Raw genomic sequence first — 22,597 nt, 5'->3', positions numbered from 1 at the left:
CTCCCCATTTACACAGATGTTGACCTGGCTCTGTGACTACCTCCACTTAAGCCAGAACAACAATGACCCATTCCGTGTTCACACCTATTATACAGAATGGTAAGGCAGGATAAAAGCGCCACATTCCGGCCTTTAATCTATCACCGTTTATTCTATTCTCTGTTTTCTTCAGTTGTCTGTTGCACCATTAAAACTCCACCAACAGGCCTGGGGGATGTACTACAGCGGATTCAATCCGATCCGCTGGGTTCATGTGCACGCACATTTCTCGTGACCCTGCTCCGCGTGCACATGATTAAAAAGTGGATCCGTGTGAATAATGAATCCGGGTTCAAGCAACCTAGACTCCGTGTGCACGGGGCTTCAATCCCCCCTTGGTGTCAGTTCATCACACTTCCATTTGCATTATATAGTGTACAATTCTACATTCATTCTTATCATGAATCTACTCAGAATTTGGTGCGCTCCCACTTACTGTGCCTCATGAAAATTGTCAGTAGATTGACATGAGGTGAATATGCATTTTAAATATTACAACAGAATATAGATAGATTCTTGAAAATAAATGCATTGTGACATTTCCATTTCTTAATTTCATTTAGTCTAAATCCCTTAATCAGGAGAAATATGGGTTGTGGTTTTGACAGTCACGAGCTAATCATTGAGGGGAGGGCTGAATGAGACTTTCTCTGAATCACTCTAGCACTCAACCATGGAGCCACTCGTTGATATTAAATTTAGCTTTTTCTCTTGCTCTGTCTTACTCTGTCAAGACACATAGCGTGATGGATTAAGCGCGGATATACATCCTGGAGGAGAGAGAGTCTTCAGTGACATAAATCTGTGTCAAAAGAGAATGTAATATTAGCTCACTGGTACAATCTGGCTAATTAGTCATTTTACTGTTAAGCATTTGTCTCTGTCAGGCACAGCAGAGCGGGATGCCACACAAGCGTCACTGTTCGCCTCAGTTAAACCTTCGCTGGCACTCCACTCACTGCTGCTCGCTTATGCCACCCAAAGGACATGTCAAGCAATGTCATTCTAGCCTGGATATGCAGTCATTTGCCACAAAAAAAAATGACAACTTGAAAAATATCAAATTTATTTTCATTAGAAAATGTATGATTAACACATGCACAGCCACACAGCATATGATACTCATAGACACATTCCACTGATTTCATCTGGTATTCTTTAGATTCACAGGGCGAGCAACAGATTAAGACTTTTCTTGAGGACACCATGAATACTGCTTGCACTGTTGAGTAATACATCCCGATGCACTAAAAATGCTATCTGAAAAATCAAGTATAAACATTAATAATAAATTATCTACAAATGAGTAAAAGTACAAAAGACCAACAGCCACCCAGACAGTAAAGTTACCATTGCCAGCCACAGATGGACTATAAAGTCAGATCTCAGATCAGTATCATTATCAAGTTTGTCTTTCCCTCTTTACCATTAATAAGTAAATGATAAAATGATTTGGCCAAAGGAATATTGGTGCAAGCTATACTGGCAGCTGAATGCTTCATACATATTTTGGCAGTCATCCATTTATTCAACATATGTCTCATTTACATACAAACATTTACAAAACTGTATATGCATTACATCAAAAGAATCATTACATTGGTCATAATACCCTTGCTGATTGTGTAAGGTCTCTTTCAGTACAATACCCACACTGGCTTTAACACAGGGAACAGAGAGACCTTGAGTGTTGGCAAAACCCTGGGCAGTCTTTTTTAACAGATTAGATGAGTGGTTGGGGTGCATTGGTACTGGGCCCAGTAATTAATTAACTGATTCTGTTGGGAAGAAAACAAAACCTGATCAATTGTTTAAATGGTTTAAATTGTGTTCCAGTGACTTCTCATCATTTTTGCCCTGTGACTTTCAAAGAAACATGCCACTGAAACTAGTTAACTTCAATATAGAAGTCATGTCATACCATCCATTTGGATGGGATAAATCATTGATTGAACAAGCTAATGTTCAGGGATCCTACACGTTCCCAAAGTATTTACCAACATCATCCTTTCACAGATTTGCACAGGAGCTCCACTTCTGTTGGCACAGAAGGGCAACTATGTAAACAAGTAAACGCTGTAAAATCAGAAGGTACTGAACACCTAGACATCTTTGATTATATATATATTTTCTACTGAGTGTGAAAGATCAACCATAACCTGGCGACAGTGAACAAAAATGTGACACTATGAAGGTTAGCAGCACAGCACATGATCACGTGACTTGATACTCTTTTTTTTCTAGTTCAGTTTTTTATATCTGTTTCTTTTTGTCGAACGGATTTACAAACATGAACACACAAAAGACAGTGATTCACACACACATGGGCACACACATACAGTACATACCATCACATCCACACCCACACTCACACAACCAAACAAACACCAGTCGCTCTCCACTCACTGGATGAAACACGAACAATTGTGCATTTGAAAAAGGCAAAACACAAGAGGCTGGATTCAACCGAATGTCTCATGGCCCACTGAAAAGTGGCCAGTCCCACAGATACGCAGTCCAGAGCAGGTTACTTGGCAAAGACTGATGGGAGGAGAACACGAGTCGGAGAGAGCACAGCAGTCACAGCAGAAGAGCATCTTGGTCATTGGTGTTTTTTTTTGTTTGGATGAAGGCCACTGAGATGGTGAGAGAGTTCATGCTCAGCTAAGCCAGAGCATATATTACTCATTCAAGCTCTAGACCTCTTTGAAGCACCCTGTCTAAACACTATAGCACAAAACGCCTTCTCTCTTACAAAGTCAAGTTTCATACACCTGCTGTAAAATGTATTGTTCTGAACGAACGCAAACGTTTTGCTGTATATTGCACTGAAGGTAAGTAGATAAGAATATGAGGAAGTATTGATAATATATTATATATATACTTTGTTATTTTCATCCATTATTTTTTTAATCCATGTGGCCTTTTCCATTTGCTTCCATGGATCTTTCCATACCCTGATGCACAATTTCAGGACATCCCCCCCATCCTCTCAACATGACCACACAAGTGTGCGTGTGTGCACTGTGTATATGCTGCACGTTTGCCCTTGTCAATCGCAAATCATGAAGATCCCTGCAGTTTAAAACCAAGGTATTGTGAGGATATGCTCTGTAAATCCTGGCACTGAACTCTTTTCAGTATGTACTGCATGAAAAAAAGACTGAATCAACGACTGGTCATTGCTTTCTCCCATCAACACACATTCTTATTGAAAGCAATGAACTTTTAAGGAACTGACCCGTTTCAATCACACAGTCAACACTACATGGCAACGAGATCATTTGACGCTGATTCCAATGTTGGTTAAGTGCGCCCTGATCTCATCCTCCATGGTCAGTACCAGCATACTTATGACCTGACTGGGAATGACAAAAAAAATCTATTTTGCAGAGAACTTTTTCAGCAGCTTCTTCCCTTTTGAAAGCAGTCCTTTTTTCTTTTTTGAGGCCAGGTCTTGTGGCCCCCGTATGGGGCTTAGGGGTCTGGCAGGGGTGGGGATAAACGATGGGCGCACGATGGGGGAGGCAGGGCGTCCAAGCGAGGGCGATGTGTCCACGAGTACCTGTTGAGAGATCCGTGGGGAGGACAGAGGTGGGGGATGGTAACAGGTGGATTACACAACAGCAAGTCTATTGGCTCTAGAAGATGAAGACTCCTCTGATTGACTGGGTGTGTGTGTGTGTGTGTGTGTGTGTGTGTGTGTGTGTGTGTGTGTGTGTGTGTGTGCACGCGTGTGTATGTGTCTATTTATCAGCGTTGCCTTAGGCTCATACTATGAGTCACTGAGGTTTTGGGAAGACATTTCTGGAGCTAGATGTCCAGAGATGACCTGGATTGCTAGCAATTGTTGTTGCTAACGTAAAAATCTCTGACAGGGTTTACTTATAAAGGAAAGGAATGATCACAAAAAAGACGGAGTAGATTCTACTTTTTGAGGAAGCTGAGGTCCTTTAATGTTTACAGCAAGATGCTGCTTTTGTTCTACCAGTCTGTTGCTGCTAGTGCAATATTCTTTGCAGCCATCTGTTGGGGCAGCGGCATCAGAGTCTGTGACACTAAGAAACTGAACAGACTGATGAAGAAGGCTGGCTCTGTGCTGGGGACTGCTCTGTGCTGGGGACTGTTCTGTGCTGGGGACTGCTCTGGAACCCCTAGAATTGGTTGTTGAGGGAAGGATGTTGCACAAACTGCTCAACATAATGGACAACAGGTCACGTCCCCTACATGATCTACTGGTCATAAAGGAGAGTTTTTTGAGGCAGAGACTCCTTCGGCTCCTCTGCAATTAGGACCGATACAGTATTCCTGCCCACCACAATAAAACCTATAATGACTCCCCTCTGTGTCTCACAGTCAGTCTTACACAATATGCACATTCTACATTATATTTGCACATTCAAAGCTATGCCTTCAATTTTAATTTCATTTAATTGATTTTATCCAGTAGTTAATCCATACGTTGTGTATGAATATATATATATTGGTAGGTTTTGTGATGCATGTGAATTACTGCTGCAATTCAATTTCCCTTTGGCGATCATTCAATCAATCAATCTATCAATCAATCTATCTATCTATCTATACCCAACTCTTGGGCACAAGTAACACAGGCAAATATATATGTACTTTTGGGCATAGAAGAACTGTGCTCTTGTGTAAAACTGTGTTGTGGAATATGTCAAACTATCCTTGAAGCAAGCAAGCAGCCACATGAGAATCTAATGACATTTTCTGATGTGGAATGTGGAAGCTTAAAGTGCCTGGGTAAAACCGGGCATTTTTATCTGTTTACTTGAAAACCGGAGGTATCCTGGTAAGTATCAAACTGATGAGACATTGATATCTGATATATTTGTCCTAATACCAGTGCCAATGAAATTAAAATATTAGAATAAATTACAAAGACAAGCTGATGGTGGCCATTTTCTTATGAATATTTAGGTCAAGACATTAAATCAGAGCTGAGAGGAAGAAGTGTAGTCAAAGATATACTTGTCAAGAATGTAGGGATGACTTTCTACAAACTTAATCATCGTTCTTTTTAAAAACAGCTGAGCACATCATAGTGGCAGTAATGTTGTGTGTATTGTGCTGACCGCATCCGTAAGTACAGTAACTCAACTGGAAACGATGTTTTCTCAGTTGAGTTGGATTTCTTCTGCTATTGTACATTTATGTGAATACATAGGTCTGAATACAGAACACAGAATACAGAACACAGCCCACACAAACCCATTTTAATGAGCGCTACAGTGCTCAGGGGGGGGCAGTAATTGCAAGGCCATGTTTGCTTTCAAACTCAGGCAAAGTGCTTTGCATGAGGCTGCTGCAGTTGAGGCAACTGTACATGAAACTTTGCAGAAACAGGACGTTTATGTAAAAGTCATGCCACAGAACACCAGGCTCTTGCATATAGCACTTCATAATTGTTCTGATGATTCTGTTATAAAAGCTTGAATAAAGTTAGGAGCAGAATCTCCAGGCTCCTTAACTTAAGCCCTCTCTTGACAGATGCCCTGGGGGCCTTCAAAGCGCTATAAACATCCAAGGCTTCACCCAACAACAAACTGAGGAGAGAGAGCTACTCAAACAGGCTTTTAAAAAGATGAATACCTGCCAAAAATAGACTGCTCGGAGAGTGGTGTTTGTGGGTGCAAGCCAACTCACACACCCTATGATATAGTTTAAATTACATAATTATATTAAAGACCACCAAATTTGTCAGCCTTCCGTGTTTAACTAACACTTCCTTTGGGTTATTTTGATCACATTAGCGCTCCTCAGCAAGCTCTTACTGATGATTTGTAATTACCACAATGTTTACTCAGCAGTTGGGTTTTTGCACAGCTGTCCCCTTCCTACTTAAATACAATAACCGACTTCCCCAATTGCTCATTGGAACAGCTGATAAAGAGTCTGCCAAAATGAAAAATGAGTAAGCTCCTTCTGTTTCTCTCCATTTTTTTGGGCCAAGCAGGTGAGGAAGAAAAACAAAGGAATTGAAACAAAAACCAAAAATGATGCAATGAAACCGTTTCAATAAAAACACACTCCACACATATGAGAAAGTCACAAGAAATGAAAAGGGGAAACGACAAAAAAATACACACATAAGCACAGAGGACCACCAAAACATCTTCCTCAGGAAACATGTTGATTTTTGTAATTAGTCATTTATTTCTTCACTTTACCGTTACAGTCTTGGATTGTACCAATCAACTTTGTAAAGAGACCACTGTGCCGTGTCTCTTTGCTTTCAGAGTCTGGTCTGAAAAATAGAGTTTTTATCTTATATGAGTGTGCAATATACAAAAGAACCAAAGCCTATTTAAAGAAATACAACAGTTAGGCCAATGTACGCGGTCATATTTAATATAGAAAAAGGTATCAAGATTATTGTTGAAAAAGGCATGCTTTGCTAAACCATGGCAACCTACATGAAGTCACTTCGTCTTTTGTTGTTTTTTTCTAGGTAACAAATAATTCCAACCAGGTACCCTTTAGACAAGTTCATAAAGCACTTATGAGTTTATACCACACACAGTATCCACATAGAGATTTTGTGTTTCAGTGCAAAACATTGGCATTTTTTTTAAAGTTGTCAGTGTAGGTATGACAATTTTTTGTTAGTTTCATTTTCTTTTATGCTCGCCCACAGTTCTGAGTTTTGAAAGGGCCCTACGCATATCTCCCCCTTGTGTGGCCCCCCAACATGAGTCTGTTGGCCGTCTGTGTCTGTGTGCTCTCGCATTTCATCACAGGCTTTGCTTCTTCCTTTCCAAAGACATCAGAAAGGGCTTGGACTCCCAAAAGTCACCACCAGCATCATCACCACGGCCACAAACAAACAAACAAACCAACAAACAATCAGGCAAACAACCAACCAAACAAAACAACCACTGAACTAACCCACAGACCACTCACAAGAAATAAAGAAAAAAAAGAAAAAAACTGAAAAAGGAAAAAAAAAAAAAACCCAGCACAGACGGCGAAAGACGAGCAACTCAAACGGAGGATGGATGGACACAGGGCCTAGCGCTGACAGCGGCGGTGGGAGGAGGAGGAGGGGTGTACCCGTTTAGCCTCGGCCTGTGGCGCCGCTTCCACCTCCGGCTCGCCCTGCGGCCCGCCGCGAGGAGGCGTGTCCGTCAGGTAGACCTCCACGTCGTCAGGCACTTCTTCGAGAAAGTTGGAGGGGACCAGGCCCCGGTGGCCATTCATCTCACCCTAGAGGGAGGAGTGCAGAGGGGGGGGGGCAGATAGGAGAGGCACGGTGAAGGACCAACCAGGAGCCTGTGTCTAACGTGAAGCATATGGAGCCACAGCCAAATGAATGAAAGTCTTCTGGATCAAAATCATCTTGTTTTTTTTCATGGATAATACATTTGAACTTTGATATCTTGCATGACATAGCGTGCGCCATTCTGCTCAATGCTCAAGAGACATTACATATTTGACAATGGCACAATGCTTAACACAAGACACACAGAATAAGGAATACAAAAATAGAGCATTGAACGCAGTATTGCAAATTCATCTACTGTAGCTGATTTCACTCCTTGATTTGAATTATCTACTGTCAGACATAACTGCTGATTTCACTCCTTGATTTCATATACCTGCTGTAAAACAAAACTGCTGAATTCAGATTACAGTTGTTGTTTACTTTTGTTGTTCGGTTGTTGTTGCAGTTTTTACTTTAAACTCCTTTCAAGTTGAGAGCCAGCCTGCAGTTAAACACCTCTCTCGTCTCGGTGCAGATTCTGCACTCTATCCTGCTGGCACTAAATGACTGCCGGGTGGAGGAACCGGTCTGACAGTCCCGTCTGGCGGCTGTGCGCTCAGCATGAGGTCAGTGCTGGTCAGGCTGCCTGGAGACAGCGCACCAGACATCTAATGTGAGGGGTCAGCACAAAGTTTGCAAAAAAAAATTACTTACATAATAAAATCCATCTTCATCAATCTCCCCAAACACGGCGATGATGTCGCCAGCACAGAACGTCAGCTCGCCCTGCGTGAGAAAATACACACTCAGCTTCTTAAGCTGCTGCCCAGTCAGCAGGGCATGATGGGAGTGTGTGTGAGCGTGTGAGTGTGTGAGTGTGCGTGTGTGTGTGTGTTTGTGTGTGAGTGAGTTTGTGTATGTGAGTGTGTGTTTGCATGTGTGTGTGTGTATGTGAATGGGCTTGGAGCTTCTGCCAATTCCCCTTAATTGTTGTTTTCGCTCATGTATGCTAAACACAACATTATCATGAGTTGAATTGAGGTAAAAACTTAACTGAGTGTACTATACTCTAGTAAAGCACTGTGTGTGTGTGTGTGTGTGTGTGTGTGTGTGTGTGTGTGTGTGTGTGTGTGTGTGTGAGAGTGTGTGTGTGTGTGTGTGTGTGTGTGTGCATGTGTGTGCAAAGCAAAAACATATGGTGAAGCTCAAAAGATTTAGCTCATGTGAAATGTCTGAATGAAATGAATGGAAATGACCTCTGTGATACATTAACAAAGGCAAGGTGTCAATGGTTTAGGATGACTGGTATGGCTTGGCTAGGAGAAAGCGAGGGGCGGGCTGAATGTGCACCTCTACATCCACGTTTGGGGAGCTTTCTCTGGGGTCGTAGTCGTACAGAGCCACCATCCTCCTGGTGGCTACAGCGTGCCTCCCTCCTCTCCTGTTCTGTTCTGTAGACAGAGAGGAAAGGATGAAGAGTGATAAGCAACAAAAAGTGAAGTCCCAAGGTATGAAGCGACCAAAAAGATTGATGATGAAGATATCTCAGGGGCATTAAACCAAGAGGCACTAGACTACTACAGGGGCATTAAACCAAGAGGCACTAGACTACTATCTAGAGATGAATGCATATAATCTTATAAAAAGAGAACTTGAAGACATAAAAAATGGCAGGAGGGACAGATTTGTCCCTCTGAATAGGCACATAAGAGATGCTTTAGGTACCTATTTTGTCCACTGGTGTGTTCAGAGACAAGTAGCCTTGTTTGAGGAGCTGTTCTCTTGTTTCTTCATCTTCTGCACGGATCTCTGACACCATGTTGCAGGGGATCAGGCCAGAGTGCTCACGGATTTCCCCCCGATAAAAGCCGTCTGTGTCCTTATCGCCATACACCTAGTTTATAGAGACAGAGATGGATGTGTGATGACGAGAGCAAGAGAGAGCACAGAAGGACACAAGGGGAGCTTTTAATGACTTTGCAATATCCTAAGACCTTTAAGTCCTTTAACAGCCTTTTTCAAATCACCGCTCGGAAGCCGCACACCCCGCGGCACATGCTAACGACGATAATGGCGGGCATTAACATTTATAGGAGCAGTAACAATGTTTATAAGAACATTCGAAAATTAGACAAGATAAAAAGTGTGACAGCTCCAGATGCTTCACCCACCTGGATGATTTGGCCCTCTTTGAACGGGAGCTCCTCCTCGGCCGCGTCCGGGTTGGGTGACATGGAGAGGGGGTCGTAGTCGAATAGCGCCACAAAGATTCGACCCTGCTCCTCGGGCTCGGACTCGTCGTAATAGGGAGGTGACCGCCGGCCTCGGTCCCTGTACCCATCTATGGTAGAAAGAAAGTTAGACAAGTGCGCAGACAGAGAATAGAGTATTCATAATATGTGTAGTTAAGATTTAAATAAGGGATTTCCATTGATGGATAATACATTATGTTGCTTTTAAATGAGAAATGTTAGTCTGTGCTGATCATTTTAATTGTAAATTATAACACTTGCTTTTCTGAGTACCATTATTTTATCTTGTAAGTATGTTACACACACACTGACAAACATACACAGAAACTGAGACAGGAATCACATGGTGCAAATGTAGGTTCAGATGACCATGCAGCACTCAAAACTAAAATACCACAATGGATTGAGCTGATCCAGCCATCACATCTCATTTCCTATTCGCTCTGCAGTTATCAATCCATTTAGCACCCTCTGCAGGTCACCAGTGGAACAACCAACGCAGGCCATGGACTCGTACAGTACAGGCAGAATGCTGTGCGAGGGTGTGAGTGACCCACAAAAAACACTACACACACACACATACAGATGGTGAGCAAGCCAGACACCCATGATGACCAACACAGACTGCAACTGAACATGGCACAGAACAAGGACATTCACAGACAGTTTCACAACTGCTGTGCTGTGGAGTCATGCATGGAGCTGAACCTGGGTAGGCGACTTATTTGGGTAGGCGTCTTATCTGAGGAAGGGTCTTATCCTGAACCCTGTGTGTTGCTAATCTCAGAGCTACCTATAACTATTCTGTTTAAGAAAGATGGCCATAGATTCAGACATAGTAAATATATTGTATGACACTATGCAAACACATACTTTAGAATGTGCAGCTTTTTGCTTAGATCATTTATTTTTTGGCTTATGGATAAGAATTCAGAAATCAGTGGAAGCTTGTTCTGGTCAGAATGCTAATGCTAATGCTAACGGCACACTGCGATGAAAGTAAGTGATATAGAGCTTTCCTTGTGACTTTACATGTCCAAACCTTTTTTGCTTTGGTCTTTCTGATCTTTAGGCAAACATTTATGTAATGCCTGTGTAAATGTGTGTGAATGTGAAAGAGATACGTGTTTGGTGGTGAGAATAACCCAAGGAGACAGCATCGTTCCTTTGGGAGGTTAAAGGCACTCCAGCACCCATGACTTTTACCATGTGCTCATGCATGGGAGGAGTAAAAGTAGTCTGGGTGCGATCATGTCTGAGAAGGGGGACGGAGGAGCGGGCTGGGGGGAGGAGGAGGGGAGGGGGTGTAGGGGCAGGCAGTTCATGGCAGTCAGTGCAAAGGAGGAGTTGTGAGTGAGGGGGTGGTGGGGGAGAGAGGGGTAAGAGGGGTGTCAGGGGTCTGGGCATTCTCTTGGAGCAGTCTCAGCAGCATACAAGGTCTGCCACATGTGGTGCATCACATCCCCCACGGGCACGGCTGACGTGGGCGTCCCCAGTGCTTTATGCAGTCAGTCAGTCAGACACTCATGGCACTGTCTCTCCAGTGCAGGCAGGCCAGCAGCTCATGCGATTAGGGTGGAAGAGAGGCTCGCTTTCAGGGATCTCTCTCTCTCTCTCTCTCGTTCTCTGTGTCTCTCTTTCGCTCTCTCTCTCTCTCTCTCTACCTTTCTCCTCGAACACGTACCATAGGAAGGCCATGGCCCCCCACGTCGAGAGGACCGTGTCCTGTGCCGCGCTACACTGCCATAGTAAACATCCTCCATGACCGGAGAGAGGTTCCCCTCACTGTTACTCTCTGTGGTTATCTCTATGGAAACACCAATCAGAGGGTGGGTTGTTACCATGCACAGGTCACAGGGGGAGGGGCTGGAGTGGACAGAAGTAGGGGAGGTGGGAAAGGGGCATCACTGAGGAACAAGTCTATATCCTTACAAAAGGAGAACTATGGGCTTAATGTTCTCATCAGAAAACAATTAATGGAGTACTACTTTGATAAACACTCAAATTAAGGCAAATCTGCCACTTACCTCAAATGCAATCGACAATCAACATATTCGATGTTCAATCTTTACTTAATTTACCACATTCTCTCTAGTCATCAGACACTTATCTAAAATCAGGTTGCTGTTTGGTACTGTGACAAGGGTTTTTGTATGTGTTTTTTTTACAAAAAGTCATGACATATAGCTATCTATAAAAAATCATTACAAGATAGCATGCTGAATAGCTACAAGTGTTACAAACAGCAGCTGTCCTCCTGTATAACTGTCATTCCTCTCTGCATCTTAATATCTTCGTATCAGTCTATGGGTGGTAAAATGGTAAAAAAAAAAAAAAGAGTCTGGGCTGATAATACGTTCAAATGGTGTTAATTAGTCATTACTGTTTGGAGCTAAAGGTGGTCACCACAGGCATCTTTGGTGATTGGTTGCTTTCGAGGTGTGTGTGTAATTGTGTGTAGTTTAAGTTTGTGCTTTTGTGCTGAAAATGTTCACTAATATGAGTGTTTGGTCATTTCAACTATATTGATACTATATTAAATATAGTACTATATTGCCTAAACCCTGCAACATCTGAATCAGAGTGTATGTGTCATATTAAAGACTACTCACACTGCAAGAACACATGGACATGATAAAACAACACAGAGAGTGACTGGCAGACACTGAGAAGCTCATGAAGAGCCTATGGTAGAACTCCTACTGTGGGGTGGGATAGTGGCCAGAATGCTTACAGGATACAGGGAACAGACAAAACACTTGACCACAGAAACACACACACACAAAATTAAGGATTTCCCAGAATCCCGCTTTTTCGTGAGAATGACAGCACTGACCAATTGAGGGAACCATGAGGGGCCGGCGCGGGGGTTGAGGTCCACCTTGAGCCGACCGTCGATTGTCACCACGCTCCATGCGCCCGGACGAAGGAGACCCCTGACGTAACAGACGCAGATTAAGGTACAGTATCTAGCAGACACTTTTATCCAAAGCAACTTACAGTCAACCTGCAGCAATCAGGAACTGGACCCAGGTCAGCCACTTACAGAGCAGTGACTCTAACCACTAACACCATGATGATCTGTTCTGTACATTACATCCTCCAGCACACAGAAAACATGCAGTATACAATCCATATGTATACAATATCCATATCTATACCCTATGGCTGAAGAATCTAATGCTAGATGGAGAGAATGAGCTGCTGTGCTGTAGGTGTGTAGGCACCTTCTGTGTGCTGTGAGAGTTGCGCCTGCGGCCTTCCTCCAGCTGCATCTCAGAGTAGAGCTCCTCCTCGTCCTCCTCCATGATGTCAGACAGGTCAGAGCCACGGCTGCTTTCTGTTTGGTATTCCTCATTTTGGCTGTACTGAGGCTGCATAAACACACACACACACACACACACACACACACACACAAACACACACACAAACACACACACACACAAACACACACACACACACACACACACACACACACAGCTTAGGCTTTGCAAGTGCTAAAAACATACACACAGATTATGGCAACTACAATGACAAGAAGATAAACACATAGGGCCTCATTCTCGACCTTTTTCTGTAATTCTTCAGAAATGTTTCTTACACGACTTCGCAAAAACAACGTAAGAGAAACGCTTCCGCTGCATTCCCGCACGCTTGAAAATGTGTTCATAAGCAGCCGAAGTCTTCTCAGCTGGGTTCCTTCTGATTAGCTTCTTAGATTGATGCGCGTTCTCGTGAAAGTGGATTTGCATACATACACGCCCTGCCAGCTCCTTATTAGGAGACGCAATTTTAGAAACGTGTGCTGTCGCAATCTCCCGAATCCACCTCGTAACAGGTGTTCATTAATAAGGTGGAGATATTGTATAACGCCCGAAGTCCGTAAAACACATTTAAGTAGTCACTTTTTTTTTTTTAAATCGAAAAATAGGCACAGGCGTGAAGACCGGTCCCAAGTACGAGTATAAATTGTAGTCCGTCCTGTCGTTCGGCCACCATAGGGGTGAAGACTGGCCACCAGTAGTAGTATAAATTGCAATGAATTCATTCCTTATTTCTGAGAGATTGAGCTTAGTGTTTATTTATTTATTCACTTACATTTGCAGTGTTCATGTCATTCACCATCAGTCTCTTAGCAGACGCAGCCTTTATCCAAAGTGACGTACAAGGGAGAGAACAGTCAAGCTACGAGCCATATAGACCTAGTGTTACAATAAACACTACCTCGTCAAATTATGACTATAAATGTGAAACGTAATTGTTAATGATACAAATATTCTCGTATTTATAATTATCATAATTATTTTAATCCGAGGATGTCTGTAGAGTTGACGTGAACGCAATCACCAACGGGTTCTCACAAATTCGCCCGTTAACCCTTTTACTGTAATACGGAGTTTTTTCAAATGTCATTCCTCAACGCGATTCCTCAAATAACCACAAGATGGCCCGTGGAATCCCATTTGAGAAGATTCCGGTAGAGTTACAACTGCTATTTCGAGTTCTGAAAGTTGTCTGAAGTTCAGAAGAAAGCACAGAAGAAAAAAATAACGAGAATGCAAATGTTTTCATAAATGTTTCCGAAGTGGAGTTCCTTCTGAAATCCTTCGGAAAGTCTTCCCAACTGCTGTCGAGAATGAGGCCCATAGTCTTGAATTCTACTTGAAGTCATTGAGGAACATGACATGGTCTTGAAAAGGGACATGGTTCACAGGAGAAGGACATGGCATGAGATTGAACAGGTCACCTGGAGAAGGACATGGTCTTCAGTAAAATGACATTAAATGGTGCCCCACCTGTCTGCCCAGCTCTGAGCCACGAAGGAAGTCATCCACAGATGCCCCTCTACGTCGGCCCTGGTCGTAGCCTTCCTCATCCTCTTCTTCATCAGAGCCCTGCTGCTGGAAAGGCTGGCTCCTCCTCTCCATCTGAGAGCGAGAGGGAGAGAGAGAGAGAGAGAGAAAAAAAAGAGAGAGAGAGAAAAAGAGAGAAAGAGTGAGAATTGTCAGCAGAGAATGTCATCTGGAACATGATGACACGGCATCCGCAATAGCACCTGGTGATGCAACACCCTTCCACCTGGAGTGAGCTTGTTCGAATAATAATAATAATAATCCTGTGATATGATGGGCTCTGCTCCTGAGGTGCAATGATATTATCCTCTTTCTCAAATTTTTCCCTACAGCCCAAATCCCTGATTTTTTTTTTTTATATCTGATTTCAATTTATATTCGAATGATAATCCTATGTTGTGGATTACAATGTCTAGCTTGCTCTGGTAAAGCAACTTGTAGGTAATGAAACCCTGAAATCTCAGCAGTTCTTATTGGTATTCTGTGTATTATTGTATATAATGTGTGTTTGCCTTTATATGGGACCAAAATAAGGGTAGGCTGATTTTTTAATACAAGTTAAGAAGTGCTTTTAACATGAAAAGTGGTAAGGCATAACTGACATTCAGAAGAGGAGTTATCTGCCTAGGGAAAGCTGTCTAAATATTTTCTGTGTTTTTGAGTGCATGACGCTATAATCTTCTATTTATTTTCACACCATCTAATCCTCTTAGAGCCTTATACTTAGTACAAATATTTAACATTAAGCTTTTACTTGTTTTGCTTGTTTTAGGACATCTTCATAACTCTTGGAGTTTGAACATATTAAAGAAACAAACTGTTGTCCAATCTGTCTCCACCCCCCAAGTCCACTGCTCTCATCTCAAACCAAACTTATCCAAACCCAGTCAACAACAAGTGTCAAAAACATCATAACACACCAAACTACATCTCAACACAACACAAATCAAACCAAAACAAACCTAGTTAAACCAAAACCAAAAAAATATGCAAACCCCACCAACTTCAAACCAAACAATAACACAGCTAAGTTCCACCCTACAGTACTCACCCGTCCACTCTCAGCTGCCACCCTCTGCGCCGCCTCTCTGGCGATTGCCTTGGCCACCGTGTCGGGTATAAGTGTGCCCCGCGGCTGTGGCAGGATCCTCTGTGGTGAGGGCGAGCGGCGGTTGGGGTGGGGGGGAGCCTCCAGCGTGTGGCCGTGCATGGGCCCGCGGGGCATGCCCGACGGCGAGCGCAGGGGCTCCCACGGCTGGCTGCCCGGAGGTCCGTGGTGGCCGCCGCCCTGCCCAGGAGGTCCGGGCTCTTTGGTTTCCAGCTCTCTGGCACTTAGTGGTCTCTGTGGCTGCCCCGGGGCTGGGTGGGCCAGCTGCGGGATGTGAGGCTGGGGCATGGGGATGTGAGGCTGGGGCTGTGGGCCTGGGTGAGGGGGCAGCGGGTGGAGGTGCGGGGGAGGCTGCGGGTGCGGGTGTGGAGGGTGTGGGGGTAAGTGTCTGGGAGGTTGCTGGGGTAAGGGCCGGAAGTGGCTGGGGGTGGGCTGAGGGATCTGGTGGGGAGGGTGGGGCTGGATCTGAGGGTGAGGTTGGGGGGCCGGGTGAGGGGGGAGAGGTTGAGGTTGAGGGCGGAGCGGGGACTGGAGGTGGGGCGGAGGCGCGTGGGCGTGGGCGTGGGCGTGGGCGTGGGCGTGGGGGGCACCGGGGGGAGGCAGCAGGTTGTTTGGAATGGTTGCGGCGGACGAATCTTGCGACTCTCCTTGTGCTGACAGGGTCCGGACGACGACCTCGCGCGCCTCCAGACATTGGATGCGGTTCAGCTCCACGGTGACGTAGTCCGCCAGTGGAAACATCACCTCAGCTATCTGCAGACTCACAAAATGAAATCCCTTATCACCCAGTATATATAGTGTTTATTTGATCAAAAATAACTGTTAATATTGCTTTTGTAACCATATATGGCCTTCTCTGGTCGTTTCTCTGTCGCGCATCAGATTGGTTATGAGGACCTGAACCTATCTCTGTCATTTTTAGTTAATCTGCTCTGCTCTGTAAGGCAGGTTGCTCCATAGCATTTTAAATCATTCATCATGTTTGTCTGTGCACAGCTTCACATCTGCATTTCAAATAAACTGAATGAACAAAGGGAAACCAGTTACTTCAAACTCACATTCTATAAACTGGGTGAATCAGAAGAATTATTGTGATTACAAATCTGTGAGAAAAGGCTGTACAGCCACAATATTATTTCCTTTCCCTTGATCTTTCAAATGCATGGCACAACTATAGCAGTATCCCAACAGTATATTAAACTGCCAGATGGTAATCATACCGTATTGCAATGAATACGAAGAGACCCTTGATTTGCTTAAATATGAGCTACCGGTTGCATTCTATAATAGGAATGTGCAACAATGTAATGCCTACGTCGTCCAGCAGAGAGCACCACAGTATTAGACAACACCTATAAGCTCCTTTCTGCATTGGAAAATTAATGTGAGATTCAAAGCTTATGGGCTTCAGTATTAGGAGCTGTCGTTATTACATCACCAGGACTAAGAGGGGTCAATCACTCATAACTGAAGACTAAGAGAGGGCATACACACATAGCTGAAGACTAAGAGAGGGCATACACACATAGCTGAAGACTAAGAGAGGGCATACACACATAGCTGAAGACTAAGAGAGGGCATACACACATAGCTGAAGACTAAGAGAGGGCATACACACATAGCTGAAGAGTAAGACTAGGGCATACACACATAGTTGAAGACTAAGAGAGGTCATACACTAAGACTAGGGCATACACACATAGTTGAATGCCTTCACATTAGACACACTGGTGCACTCACCTTCTGGCCCTTGGTGCACACAGCGTAGCCAATGACATTGGCCCCATTGGAGGTCCCCATAGGTGTGAGAAGTGGGGGTTTCCAGCAGACCTGCAGGACTCCAGGGCCTGGACCACACTGGACCTGCACCTCTTGTGGGGGCATTGGGGGACCTTAGGATACAGACAGCAACATGCCAACACTAAACACCTGCACACAACTACACAGAGCTAAACACCAACATACCTACACTAAATACAAACATATCTACACTAGACAACTGCACACAACTGCACAGCGCTAAACACCAGCATACCTACACTAAACACTTGCCAATAACTACACAGCGCTTAACACCAATATACCTACACTTACACCTGCACACAACTACACAGTGCTAAACACCAACAATACCTACACTAAACATCCACATACCTACACAAAACACATGCACACAACTACACAGTGTTAAACACCAACATACCTACACTAAACACCAACATATCTACACTAGACACCTACACACAACTACACAGCGCTTAACACCAATTGTACTCAAGTTTCAGCTGTGCAAATTTGAATTTTACTGGCATGAAACAGGAAAAGAATGTGCTTGGAGTGGCCTAAGAATGATTGTGTGCATACTGAATATGGCTGATATTGTGTGATTGAGTGCCATGTTTAAACCTACACATTCACAACACCCACAATCTTCCTCAACAGGCAAACACCAATCCACACATACACACACCAGAACACGCATATAAGCATGCACACACACACACACACACACACGTCTCCCCCTAAGAAAATAGGGAAGTTACCCATCCTTTCTTTTTTATCCCTGTAAATTCAATGATATTTTTCATCCACTCACTACTGCGTAGAATGAGACTAATCAGGGTTTATTGGTTGCCACAATTACATAGATGCCTAATCCTGCATTGTTACACAGACCATAAATAGCAAGAGGTAAATTATATTGCTAGCTGTCTAAGCTCATGTCTATGAATTTGATGATAAACCTCTAAATAAAAAAATGAACAGAGGTAAGAGAGATGCTGTCTATAGACTGAATACTATACTGTGTAGAAATACAGGAATATACACTTTCAGGAAGCCGAATGTAATGGAAATTACTTGTTCATTTATGTTAGATTTAGTCACAAGGTAATCTCCCTTTCACTATATGATACCCATGCAAATACAAGCAGAGATATTTATATGTTATATTTTGTTCAAGAAATAAAGATTGACCCTGACCCCTGAAGGGTTGTTTCTGTCCAAAGTCAAGATTTTGCTCAGAGCACACATTTTCCTGAAAGATGACAGAATGTAGGCGAGTTTAATATTTTAGAAAATGTTGCCGACTTGGCAGAGTGTAATGCACTATTTGTATTGTGGTTTGTTTCACCCAATATTAACAGTGCAATGTGACATAATACCGCCCTAACAGTATAAGATTCATGAATGAACAGTGTATGTGTGTGTGTGTGTGTGTGTGTGTGTGTGTGTGTGTGTGTGTGTGTGTGTGTATGCATGTATCTGCACCTTGACATGTCTGAGCTGCCGCCTGCGTGCAGAACTCCACCCCAACCTCTTTCTTCTCCCTCTGCTCCAGTGGCAATTGCCAGGGCATCTGGTGGGGCTTGGCCATCACCCTGACCTTATACACAGTCATGGCCTTCAGGCCTCCGAAACGGTACCGGTAGCAGCACGGCCTTATCACGGCCTGCTCCACCCCGTCCAGGTAAACCATGTGCGCATAGTTGCTGTTGCTGGGCAACCACGAGAGCTCTGCCGAGTCCCTCAGGATGTTGTCCACACGCAGGCCGCACGGCGCCACGGTGACGCCGCAGCCAACCAGCAGCGAGCAGCGCAGCTCGTCCGAGGGCCCCCGCTCCGTCACGCTCTGCACGGACACGCGGTAGGTAACGGCGCCCAGGTCCAGCTTCTCCAGCAGCAGCTTGGTGCGGCCCCCAAAGGGCACGCTGGAGCGCACCTCGCCGTCCACCAGCACGTTGTAGCCGCTGACCGCGGCCGAGCCCCAGCAGAGGGGCACCAGCGGCGGCTCCCAGGCCACGATCACGCTGCGCCCCAGCTGCTTGATCAGGGTGATCCGCCGCGGGTAAGGCACCACATTGTCGCCCAGCTCGTCTCCTTCCTGCGGGCCTCCTGTGCCGTTGCTGCAGGGCCCCAGCGCGTCACACAGGCCCAGGCCGTCTAAGGGCCCCCCCAGGCTCCCAGCGCCGTCGCCCAAGGTGAGACCCAGGCGGCTGCGGTCCAGAGGGCCCAGCTCCTCCCCTCCCTCTGCCGGGGGCTTCTCCTTGTCCTGGATGAACTCCACAAAGTTGGAGGGGACGAGGCCACGCTGCCCATCCAGCAGCTCTCCTGAGGGAGGAAAGGGACACAATATTTAAACTACGCCCAGAGAAAGCAATAACATACACTAAACATCGTTTCATTCTTTTACAAGAAATACTCCTTTGTGTTTATCCTCTCACATAATCCAATAACTTACTTTACACAACCCCTAAAAGCATAAAAATAAACAAGTCAGCCAGCATTCACTGAAGTGCACTTTTCTGGACAAACATGGATGTTCCTGCCACTGCGAGTGGGTGTTTGTAACACTCACTGCCTCTTTGATGTTTCTGCTTTATTAATTCAATTTGTCTTCATGGGACACATTCCAGGAAAACAAGAGAGAGAGAGAGAGAGAGAGAGAGAGAGAGAGAGAGAGAGAGAGAGAGAGAGAGGGAGAGGGAGAGAGTGTGGGGGTGGCTCTTAGATATTGACAGTAATCATAGCCGTCAGAGGATAGAAACAATTTAGTGCTTAGGCTCCTAATGATGCCAGCTGCAAGTATATCTAAAAATAGAAGAAAAACTAATTAGTAAAGTAGAAAGCTCTAAGATGAAGAAAAAACAAAGGGGAAAAAAGAGAATGACTCAATGGGCAACTCAGTCCAGGGCGTGTGTCTCACTCGAGGACACATGACGAATATGTATGTGTGTGTGTGTGTGTGTGTGTGTGTGTGTGTGTGTGTATTTGTGTGTATTTGTGTGTGTGTGTGTGTGTGTGTGTGTGTGTGTGTGTGTGTTTTGTGTGTGTCTATGTGCATGTGGCTCTATGTATCTGTATGTCCGTGTGTCTGTTTGTGTACGTGTATGTGTGTGTGTATATGTGCATGTGGGTGTTTGTATGTGTTTATGTGCATTTGGGTGTATTGTATGTGTTTGTCCATGAGGGTGTGTGTTTGTGTGTGTGCAAGTGTGTATTTGTGTGTGTGTGTGTGTGTGTGTGTGTGTGTGTGTGTGTGTGTGTGTGTGTGTGTGTGTGTGTGTGTGTGTGTGTGTGTGTGTGTGTGTGTGTGTGTGTGTTTGTGTGTGTGTGTGTGTGTGTGTGTGTATTCGTGCACATGTGGGTGGGGGCAGGGGCAGGGGTGGGGGTGTGCACAGGGACAGGGACCCGTCAGCAGATGAACATGCTGGTGATTACTCAGAGTCACGCTGGATTAGGCATCAGAAGACAAGCAAAAGCTGCATCAGTCAGCAGTGCTACCTTCACAGAACTCATCTCACACGCGGCTCTCTGGGGTTGTCTGCCGTACAGCAGGCTATCATGCTGATTCTTCTGACTGGTCATGAAATAGTGGCAAGGGAAGTCGCGAGGGACCAAATGATTTGACCACCATTCCTCAAATTGATATAAAAAATGAAACTGTGAAATATGGCTGATTGTGTTACCCTGTCAGATTATTTGTGTTTGCCAAAAATAGTAATTCAACAATAAAAGATTCATTCTTGGTGTGTACTGGCAGAATATCATATTACTCAACTGATTACGCAATGGATTTTACCTCATTCCTATCAAGTAGGTATCACATTAATTCTGTGGTAATGGAGTGCATTTACACAGATATTACTTTCAAACCTCAATGTATAGGAAAGCAATTAGCTACTGGCGTTATACACATTACAACATATAGCATGGGATATAATCCCTCTAAGTGCGAAACTGAAGCAAACCTTCATAGAAACCATCATCATCCATGGTCCCGTAGACATACAGGTACTTCCCAGCCACCAGGGGGAGCTCTGCCTCTGGATGCTCATTAGGTCCATCATAAGGGTTATAGCTGGTAAGGACAAGAAGAAGTAACAGAGGACAGTGAAGCGGAGATAAACGCTCCTGTGTATAAAGATCGATACAGTGATATGGTTAATGAACAAGGCCTATACTCCTGTGTGCTTACCTATAGCGGGCAGTGCAGAGACGGACCTGTCCGGTGTAGCGTGGTTTGGACCTGGGAGATGGAGTCACCTCATCCTCCATCTGCGTGGACAAAACCAGTCACAAACCACAGGCTGTCAGCAATAACATTAGCCAGTCACATTTCAGCATGAGCTACAGGTAGACTCTCCCTCCACTAAATGAAGCAGTGGATCAGTGAATTGATCAGTTTAATAAAGCATTACACTTCGTGGTTGGAATTAGCCCCACTGTGATGTCTAAAGGCCCTCTGGGGATTGGATTAGAAAGACTCTCAATATCTGAGCACGTCACAGTCAGATCATATTATAGGCTTATGCCTATGCCTAGACATAAAGCAGTGTTTTTCAGCCCCATGTTGTATCATTCTGTGTCTCAGCCAGTGAATTCCAGCCACATTGGACCTCACTGATTTTTCAGCCACACACAGTACAAAAGCGAAGATAACCCCACGTCGTTCTCAGCGCATCTTCTGCACCAGAGCAGCAATGCAGTGCAGCACACTTAGGAGTCCACGCACTCAGCGTGATCGTTATCTCCTGTTTATCAGGCTGCCAATCACGTAAGTAGTGGAAAACAAATTCTCATGGGCAGCCCCCGAAGGCCCCAGGCCTGACAGCCTGTGTGGTGCATGTTTGTGGACATGATTATAATGACCTAAATACCAAAGCACATGAAGATGAGGTAACTCCCACTGCAGAAGGAAAAGCATGACAGAGCAGTGAAGGAGAAAAAGATTCATGTATGCTTATATGCTTTTGTTAGGCTGAGTGGGGATTGTGTGGAATATGTGAGCATATTTTATATGACATATTCTTTTAAGGACATATTGATATATGTATTAGCATATAGGAAGAGGTTTGTGTGATCTTTGAACATGCGTGTGGGTAAAGATGTTTTCGTTGGCATTCCCCTGCGTGACACACCTCTGACGGGGCCGCCCGCTGCGGGCTGGTGGGCCTGCTTCTGGTCAGGATGGTGGGCTTGACGGACAACGACTCGGGCTTGTTTCGGGCAGCAGCAGCGGTGGTGGGCAGGGGGTGAGGGGCCTCAGCGTTCAGCGGACTGCCCGCAGGTCTTTCATTGCCTGGAGGCAGCCATTTCCACAACAGTTACAGACATA

At 44.6% G+C, this 22,597-nt stretch overlaps 1 protein-coding gene across 1 annotated transcript in view; it reads right to left on the bottom strand.

Annotated features, from left to right (window-relative positions):
- Nucleotides 1-7,074: 7,074 nt before the first annotated feature.
- Nucleotides 7,075-22,597, bottom strand: part of rimbp2a (RIMS binding protein 2a) — a gene marked incomplete at its 3' end in the record, with an annotated part of 56,619 nt that continues 41,096 nt past the window's right edge. The window contains exons 10-23 of the mRNA XM_080848132.1: nucleotides 22,401-22,561; nucleotides 21,458-21,537; nucleotides 21,231-21,340; nucleotides 18,751-19,590; nucleotides 17,221-17,372; nucleotides 15,424-16,233; nucleotides 14,316-14,447; nucleotides 12,747-12,893; nucleotides 12,356-12,455; nucleotides 9,439-9,608; nucleotides 8,993-9,161; nucleotides 8,618-8,718; nucleotides 7,982-8,053; nucleotides 7,075-7,269 (exon numbers count right to left, since the gene is read on the bottom strand). Of these exons, the coding sequence (XP_080704258.1) occupies nucleotides 7,075-7,269; nucleotides 7,982-8,053; nucleotides 8,618-8,718; nucleotides 8,993-9,161; nucleotides 9,439-9,608; nucleotides 12,356-12,455; nucleotides 12,747-12,893; nucleotides 14,316-14,447; nucleotides 15,424-16,233; nucleotides 17,221-17,372; nucleotides 18,751-19,590; nucleotides 21,231-21,340; nucleotides 21,458-21,537; nucleotides 22,401-22,561 (3,239 nt within the window). The remainder of the gene's footprint in view (nucleotides 7,270-7,981; nucleotides 8,054-8,617; nucleotides 8,719-8,992; nucleotides 9,162-9,438; nucleotides 9,609-12,355; nucleotides 12,456-12,746; nucleotides 12,894-14,315; nucleotides 14,448-15,423; nucleotides 16,234-17,220; nucleotides 17,373-18,750; nucleotides 19,591-21,230; nucleotides 21,341-21,457; nucleotides 21,538-22,400; nucleotides 22,562-22,597) is intronic.

This window comes from Sprattus sprattus (assembly GCF_963457725.1).
Source record: "Sprattus sprattus genome assembly, chromosome: 11".
Lineage (NCBI taxonomy): Eukaryota > Metazoa > Chordata > Actinopteri > Clupeiformes > Clupeidae > Sprattus > Sprattus sprattus.
This window is presented reverse-complemented; position numbering and strand designations above follow the sequence as displayed.